Here is a 26,295-nt window from a genome sequence, read left to right as displayed (position 1 = left end):
CTTGAAGAGGGCTTGGTGGCTGCTTTTTACCCATGAATTTGAAGGTGGACTTCTAACAAGGTTCTCCCTTACAACAGGGTTTCCAGTTCCAGGTATCTCGATCAATTCAGTCCCCACAGAAGCCATTGCTGGTGCTCATGGCACGAGGGACTTCTAGCATCAGATTGGTGGGGCATCTTCCAATGATCTCAATGTCATGGCACCTGATTCCATGGCTATCCCACAGAACTGCCCACTGTCTGCCTCGGGAGTAAAACCTCCATCGACCTCAGAAAATGCCAGCTGGAAAGATTTTAAGGGGAACTTCCAGAACTTAGATGCTAGGCAACTGAAGACATCGCTGACAACGATGGATGGTAGAAATAGATCTGCAAGGCACAGGATTGGAAAACTGCGGAGATCTCAGAGAAAGATAGAAAGGGCAAAGGCAAGGAGGGATTTTTTAAAAAGTGTGTCAATTTTGAAATTGAAGTGTTGCTGGACTCAGAGGTATTGTAGGTCAGTGAACACAGGATTGATGGGTGAATGTAACTTGGGGTAAGCTGGGATCTGGGCAGACAAGTTATGGTGAGGGTAAATTTATGGATGGTGCAACTTTGGAGGTATGAAATCAGAAATGCATGGGAATTGTTGAATAGAAAAGTCAAGATGTATTGATTCTTGTGCCTGCAGTTGTCTAGGTCCTGCACTCTACAATTCTCTCACCAACTCCACTTTCTAACTTCCCCTCCATCTTTTCAATGCTGCTTAAAATTGTATGAACAAGCTTTTGATCATTGCTTCTGATATCTTGTTCTGTGTTATACTGTTCTTTGTTTCCTGGAATGCATCATGATAAAGATTTTAAATATCCATGAAACATGAGGAGTATTTGCTCATAAACGGGATGGCGTGACAAGGCTGTCCTTCATGAAAGAGAACAGTCTTTTGTCTGTTAATATGTTGTTTGCAGAATTGAGGACTGATATACCTCAAGAATTCTTACTGCATTTCATTAGGACAAACGGGAAGAAGGCTGCCATTTTCTGATTGCAAAATTAAAACTGCTTGAACCCAATTGTGGCAGGACTGTTGCTGTTGCCTATTATGCGTTGAAATTAGAGTGAATTGTTCCAGCCGAAACAATTTGCATTTGAGGCTCTTGTCATCACGCTCCATGGGGCCATTCTAATGCCTTTGTAACTATAAATTGTAAAGCTTATTTTGTTCAGCTGGTAGATTTTATCTGAAAGACCACCTTTCAGAGGCCTGTTCTTCATGGTAATTAAGAGTGCAAAAAACAGCAGATTTCATGTTTTAGCAATTAGCATTATTTTGCTTTGTAACATGAGGCCAAATTAGGCAACATAAGCTCATGCAATTCATACAAAGACTTTACTTACTTCCTTCCAAAAAGCATTTCATTTCCAGATCTGTGAGAAGAATTCAAAGCAGAATGGCTAAATGCTTGATTAACCACTTGAAAACTGTTTCCAGACTTTTTATTGGACTGTATAATAGCTTAACTATAAACTTGCTTTCTATAAATGTTCCTCTTCTGTGTTATTTTAACTAATACAACTGATCTGTTATATAAAAAAATGTTCAACACAGCTAGTAAAACTGGTTTTCTGATGAAATTACATGTGCATTCCAGGTTACAGTTAAATGATGGATTGTTTTCCTTGAAGTATGTAGCATCCACACAAAGTTTGTTTCAGATCCTAGATGGGCTTGTGTGTGAACAAGTCATTTTACATTGATGATATGTTTTAAACAAAATAATGGACACTAGTTCAAATCATCACAATTCATCTATCTAGCGTAAGTTGATTTAACATCACTTATAAAGTCATGGTTCCATTGGTGTAGAAATCTATAATTGCAATGAAATCATGTTGGTCCTGTGCTGCTGAATCTCTATATCCAGCTGCATTGCGACTGAGTACCCAGCATAACCTTCACTCTCTCCTCCCCGCTTAGACCACTACAAAGTACTTGGGAGCATTGCGAGTGCACACATTATTTGTGAAGATTGCTTTGCAAATTGGCTTTTCATTTTATTGGCCAAATTTGCGTGTGATTATCATTTAAAATTATCAGGAAGATCTGGGTAGGATGGTCTTCGGTCAGTTGATGTTAACTTATTGGGCCGAATGGCCTGCTTTCACACTATAGAGATTCTTTGATCTCAGTTGAGTTATATATTCTAAGCTCTTAAAGGTGAATTTTGGCTTTCAAACTGTCTTTGCTATCTGTGTTTGGAAATCAGTTGACACCAGCTTTGACTGCTTATGAATTATGGTTGTTTTGGGTAAGTATTAAAGGGTGCCTGAAACCAATAGATTTAGAGGTATAGAGCCATATAGCATGCAACTGGATCCTTTGGTCCAACTAGCCCACGTCAACCATGTTCCAAAACTGAACTCGTCCAACTTATCTGTGTTTAGCCCATATCCTTCTCAACCTTTCCTATTTATGTACCTATCCAAATGTCTTTTAATTGTTGTAACTGTACCCGCATCCACCACTCCCTCTGGCATATTATTCCACACACAAAACACACTCTGTGTAAAAATGTTGCCCATCATGTCCTTTTTATAATATTTTCCTCTCACCTTAAAATTATGCCCCCTAGTTTTGAATTCCACCACCCTTGGGAAAAGACCCTTGCTATTCACTTTATCTATGTCCCTCATGATTTTATAAATCTCTGAGGTCAAACTCCAATGCTCCAGAGAAAAAAGTCCCAGCCTATTTTTATAACTCAAATCCTCCATTCGCAGCAACATCCTGGCAAATCTTCTATGAACCCTCTCCAATTTAATAATATCCTTTCTACAGCAGGTCAGCCAGAACTGCACACAGTACTCCAGAAAAGGCCAAAAACCCTTTTGAGGGTATTTGCTCAAACTCAGCGTGCTTCTGTCCTTTTTTTATGTTTTATTTTCCCCAAGCGGTCAGCATGGCTAGTCTGCATAGGATGGTGGACCAGACTCAATTGTTTATTGGACAGGATGGACATCAAGAGGAATTATGTCAATCTGTCTCTTATTTTCAAACTTTTCTACTGGTGAGAGTAAACGTGCTGCCATCCTTCAATGTGACCAGCACAGAAGAACAACTTGTAATTTTTTTAAGTTGCTTCTGTACTTATAACACCCAAAGTTCATTCTAGACAACCTGTTAACTTCATTAAGCTGAGGGCTACAGTGGTATAGGTAAAAGCAATGACTGCAGATGCTGGAAACCAGATTTTGGATTAGTGGTGCTGGAAGAGCACAGCAGTTTAGGCAGCATCCGAGGAGCAGCAAAATTGACGTTTCGGGCAAAAGCCCTTCATCAGGAATAAAGGGAGAGAGCCTGAAGCATGGAGAGATAAGCTAGAGGAGGGTGGAGGTGTGGAGAATGTAGCATGGAGTACAATAGGTGAGTAGGGGAGGGGATGAAGGTGATAGTTCAGGGAGGAGGGTGGAGTGGATAGGTGGAAAAGAAGATAGGCAGGTAGGACAAGTCATGGGGACAGTGCTGAGCTAGAAGTTTGGAACTAGGGTGAGGTGGGGGAAAGGGAAATGAGGAAGCTGTTGAAGTCCACATTGATGCCCTGGGGTTGAAGTGTTCCGAGGCGGAAGATGAGGTGTTCTTCCTCCAGGCGTCTGGTGGTGAGGGAGTGGCGGTGAAGGAGGCCCAGGACCTCCATGTCCTTGGCAGAGTGGGAGGGAGAGTTGAAATGTTGGGCCACAGGGCGGTGTGGTTGATTGATGCAGGTGTCCCGGAGATGTTCCCTAAAACGCTCTGCTAGGAGGCATCCAGTCTCCCCAATGTAGAGGAGACCACATCGGGAGCAACGGATACAATAAATAATATTAGTGGATGTGCAGGTAAAACTTTGATGGATGTGGAAGGCTCCTTTAGTGTATGTTGTGAACTCTTGATTGCTCCAAATGCATCAACAAATTGCAACTAAGCAATGGTCAGTGTTTTCAAGAAGGCCGATAGGCAAAACAGAAAATATTTGGGGAAGACATTAAGTTTGCAACAGCTAAAAAAAATCTGCCTGGCGTTTCAGGCTACCTGTTGTACTGTCAAAGCTGTAGAAAGCCTGGTAGTGGCAATAGAGTGGAGACAACTCTGAAACAAATCCAGTTACTGGCTGATTGGATAACCATGGATAAAGAACACATAAGAGAAGGTGGTGGAAGGCCGATGCACAAAGTGGGGAGGTAATGACACTTGGAGGCAGATGAATGTTAACAAAATGACATAATGGAATTGGAAGTCCCAGAAGTGTACAAAGGGGAGCTAACACAAGTCAATAGCTGTACATTTGCAGCAGAGTTTTGATGGGATGAAGAAATATGGTTTTGAACCTGTCTATCTAAGTGGGTGACATATGAAATCAGCTGAAGGTAACCTCTCTGGGACAAAGTAAAGTAAAAATTCAAAATTAGAAGATACTAATTAAGTATTAGTTTTAAAAATTAACTAACTTACCTTGGCACAAGAAAATCAGAATGACCTCGAGGTGTTTACCTTGAAAATCAAAGAAATTGCTCCATGGTGCTACCTGATGTACAAAGACTGTTACTACACTGATCATGGAGGTTCTGATACATTGGCCAATCTGAAGAGGACAGGCGTTTATCAAGAACTACTGAACAGAAAAGTGATGTAACTTGACTTAATAGCCTTCAAATAATGCTTATATTATTATGTAGCAATGCTATATTATTTACAATCCTGAGAGGTTGCTTTATTATATATTTGAAAAACAGTCAGTGGTCTCACGATTCCAAAAACACTAAGGCTATGGTTGTTGCTCTACAGTGTGACTAGTTGAGAACAATAGGGCAGTGTCTAAAGTGCCTTGACAGGTCCAAACTGCAGCCTCCGTTCTCCCAGGAGCTCATTTCACCAAAGACTCATAATTGTAGCAGGAACCAGCAAATCCAACAGAGATTACTCAAATTTACTTTTGTAACCTGAAATTGCTATCTGTTACTTCAGAATGAAATACAACTAACCAACAGAAGTCCATTCCTCAAAAAATATGTCTATAAATTTTATCAGGTTGGTCTGACAAATCAACGAAAAGCAGGATTAGTGCTGGCTGAAAATGCCACTGTGGCTCGCACGAAAACATGAAGAAAATGAGCTGGAATCATTACTGTTGAGCTGCATTCAGGCAGTACTAAGTGTTTGGAGGCAGCCAAATTCTAACAAGTGGCTTTTAAATTAGAGAGGGTGATTAGGTGGAGAGGAACAATGAGCCTACAAAGTGGAAACACTTGAAATTGGGTGTTCCAGGATAATAAAATTCCAAGTAAATCAGTTGAAAATAATCTCTTTTTATCTGAAGAACCAATGTTCGGTTCCTGGACCAAGTACAGATCATGGGAAACAAATACAACCGCAACCTTAGTTCAAATGTATGGTTTTATGATCTCCTTCTGAAACCAACCAACTTTGAATTGACAGGCACTCACCTAGTGATAGAAAAGGCAACAATTAACCATCCTGGATACTAGTCCTCTACTCACACATAATCTCTCGAGCATACAAACAAAATCATAAATATCTGAAACAACCCTCCCCATTGCTGAGTTATCATCACTGAATCGTGTTCCCCTCCACCACCCCCTCCCACCTGCCCGCACAATTAGTCACTAATTAATGTGTAATCTAAATGGTCAGTCAAAAAGATGTGAATGTTAATCCCTTGTGCAGGGAATTGATATAAACTATTTATAATTCCTATCCCTTAACCAAATCCAGAATCTATAGCAATGTAATCTTCCAATCTTTAGCCATTGTACAGTAATTCTAGGATTATGAGTCAAATTTACATGTAGACCTTCCACTTCTCACAAATTTATCTACATTTATCCTTTACATTCCAGTGTGCCACCCCCCCCAAAGGGCAGAAATAAGCAGTGGCGCAATTCTCACCTTCAGGCTTAAACACCACCCCTTTCCCACCCCACTCACACAACAGAAATATCTACTTTAGCCACATGCCATTGTCCCAATGAGCAATTAGTGCTCCATTATGCTTATCCACTCCCCTGATGATCTTTTGAAAGAGCTATTTAAGATTATTCTGTATAATGTACAAAGTACACCCGTTACTTATTGTTCATTTATTATTCAGTAAATTAATTGGATTTGTACAGGTCTGACATAGGGGCTAATTTGCTTTGAAGGTTAAGAGAAATACAGTTAACTATATTGAGATCCAGTTGGTCAGGGAATTTTAATATATAACAGGGTGAGTGGGGAAAGATATAAAAGGAGACTTAAGGGGCAACGTTTTCATGTAGTGGGTGATACGTGTATGGAATGAGCTGCCAGAGGAAGTGGTGGAGGCCAGTACAATTGCAACATTTAAAAGGTATCTGGATGGGTATCTGAATAGGAAGGGTTTGGAGGGGTATGGGCTGGGTGCTGGCAGGTGGGGCTAGATTGGGTTGGGATATCTGGTCGGCATGGACAAATTGGACCGAAGAGTCTGTTTCCGTGCTGTACATCTCTATGACTCTACGTCTGACTACATGAGCAGGATTCTTAAATTTGTCGTGGTTTCTTAAAGCTGTGTCTGAAGCTCATCAGGCTCCCACTGCTGCCAGCGTGTTCAATGAAATTGCTAAATGGAATCTGCATTGCTGCTCACCATGTTCTATGAGCAATCTTCAATGCAAACCACCTTGTTGTTTGATGTTATTTGCACAATTGCTCACCATGGTGTAGGCACACCACTATCCTCTTCTAGGGTAAAGATCTGAGGGACTAAGGGACTGCTTGGTCTGATGTGGAAAAGGAAAAAACATAAGTTTCTTTAATGAGAAGAGGATCCTGTCTGAATCAAATGTGTATAAACAACTATGTACATTGGTAGACATTGGTACAGAGACTATGAGGATGATAGGATTGCAAATGAGTAAGACCTAAGCTGTCCATCTACCTCGACCATTTGAGACAAACAGTGGAGTGGTGCTCAATGTGCTCTTCAATGTTAACCCTTTCTGAGCCTTGCACCCTATACAACATAACATAAATCTTTCTTCTAGTTAATGCCTAATTTGGGCCATCTTTCATCTAATCATCGATGGGCCTGTTTTTCAGATGTGCGTGGACTATATCAATAGTACCCTGACAGTAGAATCGGCCTGTGAAGCATTGCAGGTAAGCCCTGAACAGTTTATTTGAGCCACATACATTGTTATAAATTTCCTTTATTGGTTGTCAGTGGCTGGTGATTAAATTTGTATTTTTATTGACCTGTTTCCTGGTTGTATCTGTGGAAAGCAGTAACACCCCTGTAACCTTGGGTAATACGATATTTAGAAGTTTGAATCCATTTTTAATTAATTTTTCTTGGGCCATTTCCATGTTAGCTGTTGCTTCTCAGCTTTAGCCAAGGGAAACCACTCACACAACAGCTCAGGAAATAGCTAATATTTTGAGCTGTACCTGCAGAAGCAGGACTGGGTTTTCTGCACCCATAATGGAAATACTACAAACCCACCCAAGGCCCTCCTAGGGCAGCCTTGTTTCCCCCCACCTCCAACTGTTAGCAGAAACTGCTGATTTTCTGTTCACTCAGAGTTTGCAATGAGGCCTTGGACTTAAACTGGGCCAGGTCTCTTACCCAGTCTCCACTGAGCATTAAAACAGTTTCTATTATTTTTCTTTCTTTTAACAGCTTTCAGTTTCTTTTAGTGTGTTAATTACATTATTATTCCTGCATTTTTATGATCAAATCGTAAATGTTGCTCCAGTTCCTGCTTTAACTTTCTAGTGTTCTCAAATAGCTTTTTTCCCCAAAATTAGATACATCAAGAAAAATCTTAGAGTTTAAAATTTTGTTAAAGGTTATTGACATAGAAGCATTTATACATTGCAATTGCCACCTTGTTCCATTCCCATGGAACTGCTGTTTTTGTCTGGAATTAAAATGTTGGGTAGTCCAAATAGTTCAGTCCACCTATTAAAATGTTGCAACAGGTTTGGGTGGCTGAAAATATGCAGAAAATAATAGGTTTTTAAATGGTACTTTTTGAAAGCCAGAAGAAATGTTGGCCCACACGGCCAAAGTGATGGCCATCTGAGCTTCTGTCTAATTTTTTGGAATTGTCACCAGAATTTCAATTCTTGTGGTGTCTCTTCACTGTTACTCTATGGTTGATTATATGTTCTGGATGCTGTGCATAAATACAGCACAGAAGCTGAAATTGAATACCTCTCATCTTGTGCACGTGTCTACTGGCAAGCAGCGCTGTACAACTGGAAGGTCCTTGTGGATTGGTATCAATCGTATGGATGCTAGGCTCCTAATTTGACCATCAGGGCGAGAATGCAAGCTTTCAATCAGAATGGCAGGTTCCTGCCCATCATAACCCACCTCCTTTGCTCCTGTGCAATCATGCTGAGCATATCACTATTTGCAGTGGCACTAATCTCTGATTGCAAGCTGTAATGATGAGTAGAGTGGACTGTGTAAGAGCAGGACTCAGGACAGCAGGAAGCAGCACTCAGAGGATTGTGTGAGGGGAGACCCAGCAGCAGGTCCCTGAAACAGGCAGGGAGCAGGTGAGAGGAGAGCCCTGAAACAGGCAGGCAGCAGCACCTATGGGAGCAAGTGAGAGGAGAGCCCTGAAACAGGCAGGCAGTAGCACCTATGGGAGCAGTGAGAGGGACTCCCTGAAACAGGCAGACAGCAGCACCTATGGGAGCAGGTGAGAGAAGAGCCTTGAAACAGGCAGGCAGCAGCACCTAAGAGAAAATGAGGACTGCAGATACTGGAGATCAGACTGTGGTGCTGGAAAAGCACAGCGGGTCAGGCAGCATCCGAGGATCAGGAGAATCGATATTTCGGGCATAAGCCCTTCATCAGAAATGTGGGGCACCTAGACGAGCATGTGAGAGGAGGGCTCTGAGACAGCAGTGTGAAAGAAAAACTAACCTCACAGAAAAACAATCAGTTGATTGGCTGGTTAGTAACTGTTCTTAGGGAGTGTGTAAATAATTGGAGGTCAGAAAACAAGCTGTCAAATATTTTTATTTTATTTTACATTCTAAAGGTCTACACTGTGTAGCTAATTCAAAATGTGGTGGTAAGGAAAGGGGCTAAATAATTTTTGGAAAATGTTGACAGTTAATTATATATAATCAGCAAATAATTAAATAATTAATTAGCACACACCAAAGGTGTCAGGGCAGGTGATTGCTAGGACCTTCCAGGCACCAACTTCTGTGCACCATATTTAAAAGGCACTCATGAGCACTTCACTCTCTGCATCGCAGGAGCATCACTCAACCTCTGGTTATTAGTTTCACCCACCACTGGAGCCCTCAAAACCCAGGAAAGAAAACAGTGTCATGTTTTAGCAAGGCCTCCCTAGAGCTTCCCCTAAGGGCTGTTGAGGGAGAAGAAAAGTAATTTTCCCTTTGAGTGACAATAATGAACCATCTTGAGTGATGCAGGAAGCTTGGACAGAGTTGGAAAGAATTGTGAGGTAGCACTGTAATGTGCTATTGTAGAAAACCTTCACATCTAGGATTGGATGCCAGGTGTCTCCATGTTCAGTTTGAATGGGAGAGATATGGGTCCATGATTAGTGTGTTAACCCAAGTAAAGGTAGCTATCAGGACATGAAGGCAAACCTGGCTGTGGCGAACTGGGAAACTAAATAAAAAGTTAGGCTAATACTGTTGCAGCGGTAGACAGTGGACCAAATTACCTACTCCTGCTTCAAGGTATTTGTTTATGAGGTGTGGTTGCCCTCTTTGCCTCTGCCACTTGAGGGCTAAGTGGGATTTCTGGGACTGAAAGAGAAAGCAGAGGGACAAGAGTTAGTATTTACTGGCATGAGACAGCAGACAGATGGCTGGCTTCTGAAGGCAGTGGCAATTTGTCATGCATCATATGGAAGGATGACATTTAAGTGAGAAAGGAAGGAAAGATGGTTTAAATTCCTGCAATACTTTTTTCTGCTGTGATCTTGACAGCAGTCATGCTGCTGAGACCTGTCTCCCCTGCACATTTGTCCATCAACTACTCATCGAGCATAATTTACTTCACTCTTTCATGGAATATGGGTATCATTTACAAAACCTGCATTTGTTGCCGATTCCCTTATTATTCTTGAACTGAGTTGCTTAAAGGCTATTTAGTTTAAGCGTCTGAAGTGATATATAGACCAGACTTGGTACGGATGGCTATTTTTTCTTTCCAAAAGGACATTACTGAACTGTGTAGCCTTGAGGAGGAGTTTGTTGAGCATATCCGTGATAGTTTTCTTGAACAATATGTAATGGAACCAACAAGGTAGCAAGCTATCCTAGTTGAGACAGGAATAATTAATGACTCTTGGAAGGAGCAATCACAGTATGGTTTAATTTGGAATACAGATAGAAAGTGAGAAGAAAGAATCTAAATCCAGGGTCCTGTGCTTGAACAAGTGGGACTACAATAGAATGAAGGAGAACTTGGCTAAAGTAGACTGGAAGCAAAGATTTTATGGTGGGACAGTTGACGAGCAGTGGAGGACTTTCAAAGCAATTTTTCAAAGTGCTCAGCAAAAGTATATCCCAGCGAAAAGGAAGCACTGTAAAGAAAAAGGGAATAATCTGCTATGGGTGTCTAAGGAAATAAGGGAGGCTATCAAATCGAAAGAGAAGACATACAAAGTGGCCAATAACAGCATGAAACCAGAAGACTGGAAAAACTTCAAGGGTCAACAGAAAGCCACATAAAGAAACGTGAGAAAAAACTAGCACAGAATATAAAGACCGATAGCAAAGGTTTCTATAAGTATACAAAACTAAAAAAAGTCGCTAAAGTAAATTCTCTTTAGAGAATGGGAAGAGGAATTTAGTTATGGGGTATGATGAAATGGCGGAGACATTGAACAGGTCTTCACAGTGGAGGACACTAATAACATGCCAGTAATTGACAACGAGATGAAGGTAGATGAGGACCTGGAGACATTATTGAGGTAGTGGTGGGCAAGCTAATGGAGCTAAGGATTGGTAAGTCTCCTGGCCCTCAAGGAAGGCATCCCAGAATAGTAAAGGAGATGGCGGTAGAAATAGTAGGTGATAATTTTCCAAAATTTTCTGGACTCGGGTGCAGTCCCAGCAGAATGGAATGTGATACCACTGTTTAAAAAGGGAGGTAGACAGAAGAAAGAGAATTATAGACCTGTTAGCTCAACCTCTGTAGAGGGGAAGATGCTTGAGTCTATTATCAAAGAAGAAATAGCAAGGAATCTCAATAGAAATTGTCCCATTGGGCCGATGCAGCATGGGTTCATGAAGAGCCAATCATGCTTGACAAATCTTTTGGAATTCTATGAAGAAATTCTGAGCAAGGTGAACAATGGGGACCCAGTGGATGTACTAGATTAGTGGTGCTGGAAGAGCACAGCAGTTCAGGCAGCATCCAACGAGCAGCGAAATTGACGTTTCGGGCAAAAGCCCTTCATCAGGAATAGATTTCCAAAAGGCCTTTGACAAGGTGCCACTCATGAGGCTGCTGCATAAGATAAGGATGCATGGCATTAGGGGTAAAGTATTAGCATGGATTGAGGATTGGTTGACTAACAGGAAGCAAAGAGTGACTAGTGTTGTGCCTCAGGGATTGGTGTTGGGACTGCAATTATTCACAATTTATGTAGCTGATTTGGATTTGGGGGCCATGTGTAGAGTATCAAAGTTTGCAGGTGGCACTAAGATGAATGGCAGAGCAAAGTGTACAGAGGACTGTTAAACTTTGCAGAGGAACATAGATATATTGAGTGAGTGGGCAAAGGTCTGGCAGATAGAATAAAATGTAAATAAATGTGAAGTCATACATTTTGGTAGGAATAACAGTAAAAAGGATTATCACTTGAATGGTAAAATGTTGCAGCATGCTGCTATGCAGAGGGATCTGGTTATCCTTGTACATGAATCATAGAAGGTTGGTCTGCAGGTACAACAAGTAATGAGGAAGGCAAATGGAATTTTGTCCTTCATTGCTAAAGGGATTGTGTTTAAAAGTACAGAGGTCAGTTTGCAGCAGTACAAGGTGCTGGTACTTGGTGTACTGGTATGCAGTTTTGGTTTTCTTACTTGAGAAAGGATGTACTGAAGTGGAGGGGATGCAGAGGGGTTTCACTAGGTTGATCTGGAGTTGAGGAGGTTGGCTTATGGGGAGAGACTGAATAGATTGGGATTACACTCATTGGAATTCAGAAGATTGAGGTGGGAGCTAATAGAAACATATAAAATTATGAAGGGAATAGATAAGATAGAAGTAGAGAGGATGTTTTCACTGGCAGGTGAAGCTAGGACAAGAGGGCACAGCCTCAAGATTAGAGGAGGCAGATTTAGGACTGAATTGAGAAGGAACTTCTTCACCCCAAGGGTTGTTAATCTATGGAACTCCTTGCCCAGTGAAGTAGTTGATGCTACTTCAGTAAATGTTTTTAAAGCTGAGGTAGTTTTTTTTAAGATTTAGATTACTTACAGTGTAGAAACAGGCCCTTCGGCCCAACAAGTCCACACCGACCCTCTGAACAGCAACCCACCCAGACCCATTCCCCTACATTTACCCCTTCACCTAACACTGCGGGCAATTTAGCATGGCTAATTCACCTAATCTGCACACTTTTGGACTGTGGGAGGAAACCCATGCAGACGCGGGGAGAATGTGCAAACTCTACACAGGCAGTAGCTTGAGGCGGGAATTGAACCCAGGTCTCTGGTGCTGTGGGGCAGCAGTGCTAACCACTGTGCCACCGTGTCGCCCATAACAATAAAGAAATTAAGGGATATGGTGAGAGTGCGGGTAAGTGGATCTGAGGCCATGAAAAGATCAGCCATGATCTTATTGAATGGCGGAGCAGGCTCAAAGGGCCAGACGGCCTACTCCTGCTCCTACTTCTTATGTTCTTGTGAGTGAGTTCTTAAGACAGTCAATGATGGTTTCGTGTTTGCCATTACTGAGACAAGTGTTTACCTGATTGCAAAGCAAGATCTTCTCCTGCTGCACTTACATAAACTTCTGGAGCTAGAGGCTACAAGAAAGCTCTGACAGCATAAGATTTAGGAGCAGAAGTAGGCCATTCAGCCCATTGAGTCTACTCTGCCATTCAGTGAGATCATGGCTGATCTGATAACCTTTAGCTCCATTATTTGAATTTTCCTAATAATCTTTGATTCCATTATTGATTTTACAAAATCTAAGTATATACTTATTGGCTCTGCCTTTGCGGTAAAGAATTCCACAGATTCATTGCCTCTGAAGGAAGACATTTATCCACATCTTTGTCTTAACTGGGTGACCCCTTAATCAATGGATTGTCAGGTCAGCCATGGTCTTGTTGAGTGGCAGAGCAGATTCGATGGACTGAATGGCCTATTTCTGTTCCTATATCTTATGGTTATGATCAATGTATGACTGCTGTCTCACCCAGAAGTATATTGTTATCACAGAAACAGAGAAACATTTGGTTGGTTGGCAATAGGCATTGTAAAGGTTCTTAGAAAGAAATGGGAAACACAAGTGAGGATGCTGCTACAACATATGAAATGAGAGATATTGTTGGATGATCCCGGGAAGTGAGATTTCATTAAGACTTCTCCTGTCTAACATTTTTGAAAATAAATTGGAAATTGCTGGTCATGCTCACAGGCCATATAAGAAAGAAAATGTTCATATGTTATTATAGGAATAAAAACGCTTCAAGAAATTCAGTATTAACTATCTTATTATAGATGATAATTAGTTAAGTTGTGACCATAAGTATAACTAAATTTCAGTAGATTTTCCTATGTCTATAATATGCTGAATATAAAAGATTAAATGTGAATTTCACTAGTTTAATCCAGTATGTTTGAATATTAACCAATCAAGATTACATATTAATTGTTCTAAAATGATTTAGTTTAAAGTGATAAGTCTACTTATGCTATTTTGAACATACTTGATGGTGAGCAAAACTATTTAGTCAGGTAGGAATTCCAGAATTTTGCCACACAATGATAAGGCAAGGTTGATGTGTGACTTGCAAGCAAACGTCAAGGTGGTTATGTTCTAATAATCAAGCTCCTCTGTCATAAATAATTAACCTTCTCTGTCATAAAGTTTGTAAAGCTGGAAGATGCAATTGATGGTAAGTTTGGTAGGTTGTTGTAGTACATCTGTAGTTAGTGACTACAGGATGTGGCAATAGAGTTCGTTGGCATGGGTACAGATCAGTTGACTGTTTTTATTTGTATGGTGTTGACATTTTATAGCATTATTGCTATAGTGTGATGAATTGAGCTTTTCAGCAAGTTCAAAGAAGACAAATTACATTTAAATAGCAGCTTTCTTGATCATCAGATGTTTCAAAGCACTTTACAGCCAATGCAGTACTTTCAAAATGTGCTTGCCTTTGTAATGTAGGAAACATAGCAGACAATTTGTGCACTGCAAGCTTTCATAAATATCAGTGTGAGAGTGACATCCTGACAAGATTTGTAAAAACTGGAGAAACTTTGATGAGCCAGGAGATGATCAGTCCTGTTATGGGGTACTTGGCTTGACTCATGTAACAGCATTGTCAATGTGGTTTTCTCAGTTATGTTTTTGGTCAGTACTGATTTGCAATATAGTGACAGGGGCTGAAGAATTCTGTTGGTGCTCGAGGTCACAGAGAAGTCTTTTGCCTTTTTAATTTTGGAAGATTGGTGTTGCTCAGTATTTATGTGGTGTTCCCTAACATTTTTCAATTCAAGACTGGATATTGTCCAGATCCCAGTTGATGGTTGAAATAGGTTGTTCCACTATCAAAAGAGCTGTGAATGGATGAGTCCATAGTGGTTATGTAATCAAACACTTTGGTTCCCCATCTCAGTATTATCAATGTACCCTTGTAAATCTATTAGAAAATTACAATCAGTAGATACATTTTAACTTGAAATGCTAACACTGTTTCTCTCTCAGCAAATGTTGGGTGACCTGCTCATGTTTGCAAAATGTTTACTTTTATTATATCAGATCATACTAGCTGATTACAGAGCAGTGGTGGGACTCTGCACTTATTAAAGATCAACATCTAGCAGAAATTAACCTGTGAGTCTTTGTGCTTGGAATGTGATGATTCTGCAGATAATAGATAATAAATGTAAGTTTCATAGAAACGTACAGCATGGAAACAGACCCTTGGGTCCGACTCATCAATGCTGAACAGATATCCTAAATAAATCTCGTCCCATTTGCCAGCACTTGGCCCATATCCCTCTAGACACTTTCTAATCATATACCCGTCAGGCTGCCTTTTAAATGTTGTAATTGTACCAAAAGTCACCGCTTCCTTTTAGGCAGAGCTGACAGCCACAGTTCTGGGACTTTGGATGTTGTCTGACTCTATCAGTATTGCTAATGTTACAGTATGATAAGGCTTCTGTGAATGCTTGAATGACAAGGGCCTCTTCGTGTTCTTTATCCTGATTGGTACTGTCCTAGTTAATGCAGATTTGTTTGCACTCTTTATTCCATGATCAGTTTATCAATCTATGTAGAGTGAGGCACAGAGATGATCCTGTTCAGGACAGTGACCCCAAAATAAAAATAACAGACGTAGCAGTGTCCGGAATAGCAAAGGGGAAAGATCAGCTGAAAACTGGATGAATAGTCAGTCTAACCCCGAAATACTTGGCACATGGTTCTGCATATCTTTAACAAATTAATGTCAGTAATTTTGGATTAGATTGCTTAGAAATGGTGAATTGACATTGAGATTACAGTAGTCATTTGATAGTACGGAACTTGAGTGTCTTTCAAAAATGTTTCTTAGTTGTATGTTTGCATTTTTTTCAAAGATTTTCAGCTTGCCCTCATCAGAGCATTTCGTAATGATACAAATTCGAAAGGGGTTAACAGTGTTTAGTTTATTGATGGTAAAACCATGTTGAGCTGTATTAATCAAATTCGCCAAGTTACCATCCTCATAAATATATCAAAAGCAATTCCTTGAAGACAAATTTGCTTAAAAAATGGTTAAGTTTTAAATGATACTAACTTGCACTGGTTCTTAACAGATTTCATTTCTAATGATATACAAATTATTTGTGGCGCAATTAGGGAGTAAATGTCCTCAAAACAGTGCCAATTTTGTGCATTTTGCACCTGATTGCTGATTGCATCCACAGTGGAAAGTTTTGATCTAATATTTAATTTGCAACAGCTGATAATAGCTTTGAGGCAGTCACTGGAAAAAGTACCTGACTCTGTCGGTGACAAGTTGCTAATTTAGCATCAAGGATTAAACAAAGTGCTTTAAGGATTGTGTCATCTTAGTTGTGTGTGTATGTGTATTCCGTGCAGTCAAGGTTGATTCTGTTTTCTCAATGAGGTTTTGTCATCAGTACTTAATGTTTGAAGATCAGCAGAAGGACACTGAAAGAAAAAAGTTGTGATTAATATTAATTCTTGTAGCTTTCTTTTTCTTATAAGAGGTGATGGCATAGAGATGTATGCATAAATAAAGGAGTTCAGAAAGTTCAAATAACTATGCAAATATAGTTCCAGCCACAGAATGTAGATGGAAAATTAATGTGGTTGGGGGAGATTGTTGCTGCAAAGATTATTTTTATATGCGTGAGCATTGTATTGTGGTGCAGATAACTTGATTACAAAATAAACTATAAAACAACATCTGACAGTAACCACACTCAGCATGTGTTACCTTTTGACATGTGAGTCTGCAATTTAACTCTGGTACAGAAATGTAAGAATATCAAACACCCAGATGACCAATAGTATTTTGGGCAGATTTTCTAGGTCCACTTTAATTTAAATATTTCTGAATATTTGATGTAGTATTTAAATATTTCATATAGTATTATTCTTGCCTGGGAATCTTACAATAGATTGGTTGTGGAGAATTGAAACTGCTGCTGGATTCAATACCATCTTAAAGAATTCAGACAGAAAGAGGAAAAAACAAAGATTGGCTCCTGCCTAGCACCTTTCACAATCATTTGCTGTTCGAAAGCACATTGCAACTAATAAAATATTTTTTGAACTGTAGTTACTATTGCAAATAGAGAGCTTGGCATATAATCTTCTATACATCAAGGTTACATAAATACTAATGATGTAATGTCCAGATAATCTGTTTTTGTGATGTTGATTCTGGGTTAAATACTATGCACTCCCAAGCTGTCCTTTGAAATAAGGCTTGGGACCAGCCAAAGTTACTTGATTAGGCAAGGGAGGCTTTAGTTTAATGTCTCCTTCAAAAGATGACATTTCTGAGAGTGTAGGATTCCCTTTGAAGTCTGGATCTACCGTCATCCCAGTTGTCTGTGTTTAAGTCTCTGAAGTGGGTCTTGAAATCATAACCTTCTGATTCAGTGGGGCAAGTGAGCCATGGGTAGCTTAAAATATCTGAAGGAGCTCAGTTTACTTTAAAATAGATTTGTTAACGCTTTCTCAGTAACAGAGAAAACAGTTGAGAAGGTACATATGAAGGGTTCTTGTGGCACAGAAGTAATGTCCCTTTGAGCCTGGAGGCCTGGGTTCGAACCCTACCTGCTCCCAAGATGACTTAAAATCTCTGATCGGATTAATTCAAAAATATCTAAAGCAATGAGCTACCACCATTGACTAAATCTCAATGGGAGTTACTGCTCAAGACTGGCTCTTGTGGAGAACTCTTATGGTATAGTGACCCTACCTCTGAGCCAGGAGATTCAAGTTCCACTTGCTCCGGGGGTGTGTAATAATGTCTCTGAACAGTCTGATTAGAAAAAAAGACAAATCAAAAACATAGCCACAATGTTTGGAGGGGGTAAATGATGAAATATCATTTTCCTTAGTTGATGAATTAGTAATGGTTGACGAATAGTGATTATCACTAGAAAAACAAAGGGATGCAGTACAATTTTTTTTCACAAGTTATTTTTACATGAAAGACTTCCATTGTGTCCATGACGTGTCTGAGTAAAATAAGAGCCAGGTGGGAGTTGACTGCATTTGAATAAACAACAGTTAGGTGAATGATTAGTTGGTGAGTATTTTTCTTTTTCTGTTCCATTTCTCCGAACCTAGACATTTGTTTAAACTAAGAAACAGAAAGCCAAATACTTCAATTAGAACAAGTAACAATAAGTGAATTATTGCTGTTGAAAAGAGTGATATCTTGTTGAAGCTTTTTGTCTTGCACTTATCAGGGCAAAAGCAAAAATGCTAAATTTCAAATGATCACAATAATTTATTCCACAGGAGAAGAAGATGTGAATTGGTTGTCAAGAATTCTGATTAGCTGAGCCATTGTTGTAAAGAATTATGGGGAGAACTAGGCTGCCCAAGCTCCCAGATACTTCAAAGAAAGATTCAAGGCTTGAATCCTGATGTTTGCAGACAACTGGTCCCTGTGTATAAGTGTATCTAAGAAAAATAAATGCACCACATTACGAGCTTCATTGAAGATATTAAGATTAGATTAGATTAGATTACTTACAGTGTGGAAACAGTCCCTTCGGCCCAACAAGTCCACACCGCCCCGCCGAAGCGCAACCCACCCATACCCCTACATCTACCCCTTACCTAACACTACGGGCAATTTAGCATGGCCAATTCACCTGACCTGCACATCTTTGGACTGTGGGAGGAAACCGGAGCACCCAGAGGAAACCCACGCAGACACGGGGAGAATGTGCAAACTCCACCCAGTCAGTCGCCTGAGGCGGGAATTGAACCCAGGTCCCTGGCGCTGTGAGGCAGCAGTGCTAACCACTGTGCCACCGTGATCGGTTGATATGCAGCCATTAGCATATTTTGGATTGTTCAGCAAGTGTGGCCGAATTACTTGACGAGTTGCAAACGTGACAGTCATTCTAAAAAGGATGAAAGGACATTTGGCTTTGAATAAAAGTCATGTGATTCAAAATTTCAACTCTATTTCTCCTTCTACACATGCTGCTATACTTGCAGAGTTTTGCTAGCATTGTCTATTTTTATTCCATATTTCCAGGCAGTTTGCTTTCATGTGGAGCATGGGAAGTGATTGTTTTTTGGACTAATGGCTGGTGGCATTCATGTTCCCAAAGATCAATATGTCTATGTCCAACATTGAGGATGATATCAGTTGACTGCAGCAAGGCATAGACTGGCTGGCAGAATGGACAGACAACTCCATGCATATAGAATTTCATATAGAGAAAGGTGAGATGCAGCATTTAGGCAGAAGAATAAGGATCAGGAAATATAGTGTCAATAGCACAGTTCTTAAAGTGTTTGTAGGGACAGAGAGACTTGAGGGTTCAAGTGCAATGATCTTTGAAGGTAACAAAACACATTAAGAATATAGTTACCAAAGCTTCTGGAATCTTGGGATTCATCTAGAGGAATTGAATACAAAAATACGGAAATAATTTTTTTAATAACACCGGGCCACAATGAGAATAATGCATCCCTTTTGTCATCACCAATTGTGGAAAGATGTGAAAGTGCTGCAGAAGAAAGCAGAGGAAATTTTTTTTTTAGAATGGTTCCAGGAATGAAGGATTTCATGTTCAGTTGTTGGTCTTTTTGGATCAAAGAAGATTAAGGGACGATTTAATAGAGGTATACAAGATTATGTCAGGTTTAATAAGGTAGACATTGCTTTGGTCTCCTAACTGCTAGTAAGTGAACTTAAACCAAAAATAAATTACTAAAAGAGTTTGTTTTCTATCTGGTAGACTATTGCCTATTGTCGGGTGAAAATGAACATTTTTAGTGGCCATGATTTGGAGGTGACGGTGTTGGACGGGGTGCACTAAGCCACCTAATGAAGGAGCAGCACTCTGAAAACTAGTGCTTCCAATTAAACCTGTTGGATTATAACTTGGTGTTGTGTGATTTTTATTCTTGTAAGCAAGTGGCCTTGATTTTTTCAGTGAAACATGAGCTGAATCAAACTATAACCTCTCTTCCATTCCCCTTTGCACATGTAACATGCTAATTTGGGCTATAGGGAGAGGCTGAACAGGCTGGGGCTGTTTTCCCTGGAGTGTCGGAGGCTGAGGGGTGACCTTATAGAGGTTTACAAAATTATGAGGGGCATGGATAGGGTAAATAGGCAAAGTTTTTTCCCTGGGGTCAGGGAGTCCAGAACTAGAGGGCATAGGTTTACGGTGAGAGGGGAAAGATATAAAAGAGACCTACGGGGCAACTTTTTCATGCAGAGGGTGGTACATGTATGGAATGAGCTTCGGAGGAAGTGGGTAGAAGCTGGTAGAATTGCAACATTTGGGAGGCATTTGGATGGGTATATGAATAGGAAGGGTTTGGAGGGAAATGGGCTGGGTGCTGGCAGGTAGGACTAGATTGGGTTGGGCTATCTGGTTGGCATGGACAGGTTGGACTGAAGGGTCTGTTTCCATGCTGTACACCTCTATGACTCTGTTATTTCTCCACCTCCGAGCATACACTCATAATTTCTCTAAAGAACATAGTCAGTTTGCTAGCATCATTAACATGGTAAGCATTCTGGAAAGTGAAATATTAGTTCCTAAGGTTGGACTGTTTCCTTTTCACTTCATTGCTGTAATGGAAATTGTGTTGTTAGTGCAGAAGTGACAAATTCAACGTAGTTGAACGTGTGTTGACTTTGAAGGCAGTCAGTCAATCAAGCCAGATATTTTAACAGACTGAATATAGCAGAATATAGTATACTTGCATAAAAATGCCATAAAGAATAATGTATTTTGGCTTTTTATTTCTATCAGTTGGTCCACGATCACTACTTTTAATTAAATTTAATGTAATTCTTTTTGCGAAACTATAACAGCATCTTTCTAAATGATAGATTCTTGTGATTACAAAATGTCTTTCTCCACTTGCTTTCTGCATATTAGCAATGAAACAACATTCTGTACCCACTCAAGCCTGGTAGGGGAAGATAATGATTATTTTGATTCATACTTGTATTTTTAAATTTTGTTTTGTGGGGTGGGGAAACCAACACAGCAGAATTTCTTATTCGTTTGTACTTTTCTCTTATTCATTTTTCCTTTCTCTTCCTAAGTACTGTAATTTTGCTTTTCTCATAATGTTGATCAATAGATAGACAGTTGTGGCTTAATTAGAATTTGAGATGATTATGCTCCCTACCCCCGCCTTAGTCAGAATACTTGTATTTGCCTATGTTTCAGTTTTGACTTTTACTCAGCAATCTTCAAGTGAATCATGGGTCATGATTTTCGTCTCCAAGTGGAGGTGGGAATCAGGATGCAAAACATCTTTTTTTTTCAAGTTTCTTTGCCTTCCAGATCTCATATTATTTTTGTGTGGTCTGGTTTGCATATCAGGGAACTCTGAATATGGATTTGATGTGCGCCCACTGGATATGTTTCCACTGAGGGGCTCAAAAACAAGGTCAGGTCTTCCTACCCATCCTCGAACTCACCCCCATAAGACTGGGGGTGGGTGGGTGCCTGTCATATTTAAATATGTCATGAAAGGTCAATAAAAGCAAATTAACCTGAACAGTAAGCTGTTTTTGCCTTTGTATGGTTGGCATTGGCAGGTGAGCAGTTCTTTTAAAAATAAAATGCAAAAGGCTATGAAGGAACAGCGGATTTTCTTTTTAATGAGGGATTGATTACGTTGCACATTGGGTGAACTCCTTCTCCCTGCCCACTGAAGACAGTACTCCATTCTTTCTTCTTACCTGGCTAGGCTCCAAAACAGATGGCATACACTCCATCACCCCCGTTTAGGTGGCCAAACCCTCCTTATCCATTCCCCTTACCCAGGATTCATTGGGCCTTCTTTGTAGGGCTGGTTGCAGTCCCGGCAGTACTCACTGAATGGTGGAAGTGCCACTGTTCAACACATTAGCCCTTACACAGTGTATTAAGGCCAGGGGATTAGGGAGGCTTTTTTTCTGGTGCGTTGCCTGCCCACTGACTTGCCTTCCCGATGTGATGACTGGGCAGCAATAATGTTCAGTCCTCGTATGTTAAGACTTCTTCCAAGTTCAAGCAGTTCAAAATGTGAGAACCACAGAAAAATTGTATCTCCTTTCTCACATCATTTACATGTGGTAGCCTGGGGTCTTTGAAATCCTTAATAAAAAAAGGGCAACTGCACTGAGTACTGCAGAAACCCTATCATGGTGTTGAGAATGGTCTGACATGGAAGTGTAAAATGTTCTTACACTTTCGAACATCACTAGTAGTAGTGTAGTAGTAGTGTAGGCATACATCATAGTGACCTATCTGCAAAACATGATAAATTAACTTTTACATTGTCCAGCAATGTATAATTGTTGTCACGCATTACTGTGCGTTTCTATTGTCAAAAGTGGCTTATAAATAAAACTAGCTGTCACCCTCTACTGTCATGTTTTATGCTGTGATTATGACAATTGTAACCGTACTGAATATTTGGCTGGGTTTCAAAGACTAAAAAGACAAGTGGTCCATCGATTCAAGAAGAATTGGTATTTATGAGGCTGTAATTACATTACTTGCCTTTTATGTGCATTATTTATTCGCAAACACAATTGCATAACAGGAGGAATCATATTTCTTATAGCTGTGGTAGTTTTTTTCTTTCCAGTATCAATGATAGTGTGTTTGAATTCAATGCATATTGTAGTTTGTAATCTGTAAATTTGATACAATGGGAGGATCTTCCTCTGCTATCCCACAATGGAGAGGACATGATTGACTAGTGAAGCTGATAGCTGCCTTGGGCTCCCTGTTTATGTCCCTCACACCACAAACCCAACAGGAATTTTGCTCTTGTTGGTTTAGTACCTAGCTGGCATTTCCAATTCTGGCACATGCTATTAGCAGCAGGGGTAACTAGACTCCATCAACCCTTTTGTATCGAACCCATTTTCCTCCTGTCCACCTTAGTAGGGGATAGAATTGGGAATGATCCAAAACTGTTTCTAATATGGCATCAGTGGTCCATTGGATTACTGCCTTTATTCTGACTGATGTTGGGTTTCATCTGCTGGCAGAGATCCTGACTGAACCCCACTATAATTATTGAATGATTAATCACTCCTGGCTCCAGAAACTGGGCCAAGGCTATGGCAAAGTCTCCGCTTTATGTGTGACTCCAGCCCTAAGGCCCTGCATTTCTGATCTAGGAGTACCTCAGTTTTAGAGATTTCCCCATCAGGATAGCCTGTTATTCCAGACTTTACTAATTTGATAACATCAATATTTTGTTAGAACTATTTCAGTGACCAGCCAAAGACCTATACTTGGGAAGACGGGGAGTGCAATATTTTGTCTGAATTGCTTCATTTTGCAATTTATTGTAGTTTTTATTTCTTCTCAGTCTACTCCTACATAAATGCATTGTATTTTAAGTAAGCCACTTTATACTTACAGTAAGTTATTACTCTTGGGATGTCTTGTTTCTGCTTGCCCCTTTAGTTTGGTCATGACTTAAGCAAAATCATAACTGAGGGAGAAACCCTTTAGCCTCACTCATCTTTAATCTTCCTATGAATCAGTTTAGTAAAGTGGAAAGTGATACTGTAGACTACATTAGCTGGTTGATGACCCAACAAGGAAAAATCAGTTCGGCGCTTGAAGCATCCTTGAATAACAGGTGGGTGGACAGACAACTGTAGCACTGGGGATTTTACAAGCTAGTTCATCAAGTTCCAGAGGCACTTAGTGTTGAAATCAAATCAGCTTTCTGATGTTACCCCAAAGGTAGTGAGTCATTCTTTAACTAAATCTTTGTTTCAGGATGACCACTTGTAATGGGATAATGTGGATGGCTATAATGCTAATGGTCCATCTGTGTTCAGAATGATATCTACAGCTGTAATCTAACTGAATGACAGAATAAGCTGGAGGGGTTGATTTTGCATATGTTCAAAGGAGTGAGGTTGTAATGATTCAGCACATGCTATTTTCTCCAAGTGCAACAGAATAAAGCATTTTAAAATTAATTAGGTTAGTGGCAACATTATTGTTAAACATAAGTTATTTTATGCATTTCTAGAGGTGAACAATGTATTGTTGAGAGAGAATATTGGTTTTGTGGGGAGGACGCCAACTGTCATTTCAGTGTTAGAACCCAATCAAAAACTGGGTCAAGTGTGTTTGACGAACTGTTTTATGACTTTGAAATGTTACTATGGCTGTCAGCAAAATCTCACCACTGATTCAGAAGGTTGTGGATTCAAGTTTTGCTTAAATTGAGTAAAAAATTTAGGAAGACACTCGAGTCCAGTAATGAAGGCATATTGCACTGTTAGAGGTGTCAGCTTTCAGAATAGGCAGTAAATTGAGGTCCCATCATCTCTGGGTGATGCTGTGATCAGTTGAATAGGGGTGAAATGTTCCCATCTTTCCTCACTGATATTTGACTGTAACAGGTTTTTTTAATGGTAATGACAAAGACCATTTAGCTCACAAGTGTTTAAATGACAGTATTTATTTAACTTAACAGCTGTCCTAAGGGAAATAATAAAACTGCTCTGACTGCATTTCATATGTGCACATGGGTTCACACACATATACACGTACACACATGCATACCCCCCCCCCCCCACACACACACAAGTGCATGGGTTCACATACATGCACACATGTAAGTGACAAAGTGGGTGGAGAGGTAAGGTGTTTTTAAAAATTCTAATAAATGTCACTGGTGTATTGATTTTGTGGACTGATGACTTGGATGGTTTTAGATTAGACTTGGTGATCTCTAGGTTTGCCATTTCACCAATTTAAAGATGCATGGTAACCAAGAACTCCAGCTTCACAGTTGGTAGTAGCAGATTCTCCAACAACATGCAAGAAAATTGGAGAGACTTTGTCAGCATTGGTCCTGCATTTCCTCTGATTGTAACTCGATTCTCCGACATCTTAATGCAGTGAGTCTTCAGTGGGTATCACTGTTTAGGTATGGCTGAATAAAATAATATATCTGCCTACATATAGAGCTGTACAGCAATGGAACCAGAGTCTTCGGTCCAAATCATCCATACCAACCAGATAACCTAAATTAATCTAGTCTCATTTGCCAGCATTTGGCCCATATTCCTCAAAACCTTTCCTATTCATGTACCCATCCAGATGCCTTTTAAATGTTGCAATTATACAAACCTCCACCACATCCTTTGGCAGCTCATTCCATACACACACTATCCTCTGCATGAAAAAAATGCCCCTTACGTCCTTTCAAAATCCTTCCCCTCTCACCTTAAACCTATGCCCTCTAGTTTTGGACTCCCTTACTCTGGGGAAAATACCTTGGCTATTTACCATATCCATGCCCCTCATGATTTCACAAATGTCTTTAAGGTTGCCCTTAGCCTCTGATGCTCCAGGGAACATAGCCCCAGTCTATTCGGTCTCATCCTATAGCGCAACTCCTCCAACCCTGGGAACATTCTTGTAATTTTTTCTGAGCCCTTTCAAGTTTCACAACATCTTTCATATAGCAAAGAAACCAAATTTGTATTCCAAAAGTTGCCTAACCAATCAAAGACCCTTACATCAAAGACTCCTCCCACCCCTTCAATGGTCTCCTTCAATGTCTTGCATCAGGCAGAAAATACAGAAGCTTGAACACACAGACCAGCAGGTTCAGAAACATCTTCTTCCCAGACTGATGAATAGACTCTGTAACTTCAAATAATGTTGATCTTGCTAAAGTTGATCCTTGTACCTCCTTGTTCACAATGATCTGCCTGTACTGCTTGCAAAACAAAGCTTTTCAGTGTACATAGGTACATGTGACTACAATAAATGAAATCAAAACAATGCTGTGCACAGCCACCACATGACCTCCCAATTCCTATACTCAATGCACTGAGCAATAAAGGCAAATATACAATGCATCTTCTTCACTATCCTGTCTATCTGCCCAGATTTACCTTTACAAATGCAGCACCTCACATTTATTGAAATTAAACTCTAGCTGCCACTCCTCGACTCACCTGATCAAGGTCCCATTATACTCTGAGGTAACCATCTTCAGTGTTCACTACACCACCAATTTTGGTGTCATCTGCAAACTTATTCATCCAAGTCATTTATATAAATGACGAAAAGCAGTGTACCCAGCACTGATCCTTGTGGCACAGCGCTGGTCACAGGCCTCCAGTCTGACAAGCAACACTCCACTACCACCCTCTGATTCCTACCTTTGAGCCAGTTTTGTATCCAAATGGCTAGTTCTCTCTGTATTCTACATGATGTAACCTTGTTAACCAGTCTACTATCCAGAACCTTATCAAACACCTTACTGAAGTCCATATAAATTGTGGCCATTGCTCTGCCCTCATCAATCCTCTTTGTTACTTCTTCAAA

The 26,295-nt window shown here is 40.1% G+C and overlaps 1 protein-coding gene across 3 annotated transcripts in view; it reads left to right on the top strand.

Moving 5' to 3' along the window:
• The window catches only part of LOC140479976 (BTB/POZ domain-containing protein 19-like), a 153,445-nt gene that overhangs the window by 56,780 nt on the left and 70,370 nt on the right, over positions 1 to 26,295 (top strand). For all 3 annotated transcript variants that reach the window (XM_072574438.1, XM_072574439.1, XM_072574440.1), the window contains exon 4: positions 7,102 to 7,161. In XM_072574438.1, coding sequence (XP_072430539.1) covers positions 7,102 to 7,161 — 60 coding nt within the window. The remainder of the gene's footprint in view (positions 1 to 7,101; positions 7,162 to 26,295) is intronic.

Source organism: Chiloscyllium punctatum, chromosome 7, assembly GCF_047496795.1.
Source record: "Chiloscyllium punctatum isolate Juve2018m chromosome 7, sChiPun1.3, whole genome shotgun sequence".
Taxonomy (NCBI): domain Eukaryota; kingdom Metazoa; phylum Chordata; class Chondrichthyes; order Orectolobiformes; family Hemiscylliidae; genus Chiloscyllium; species Chiloscyllium punctatum.
This window is presented reverse-complemented; position numbering and strand designations above follow the sequence as displayed.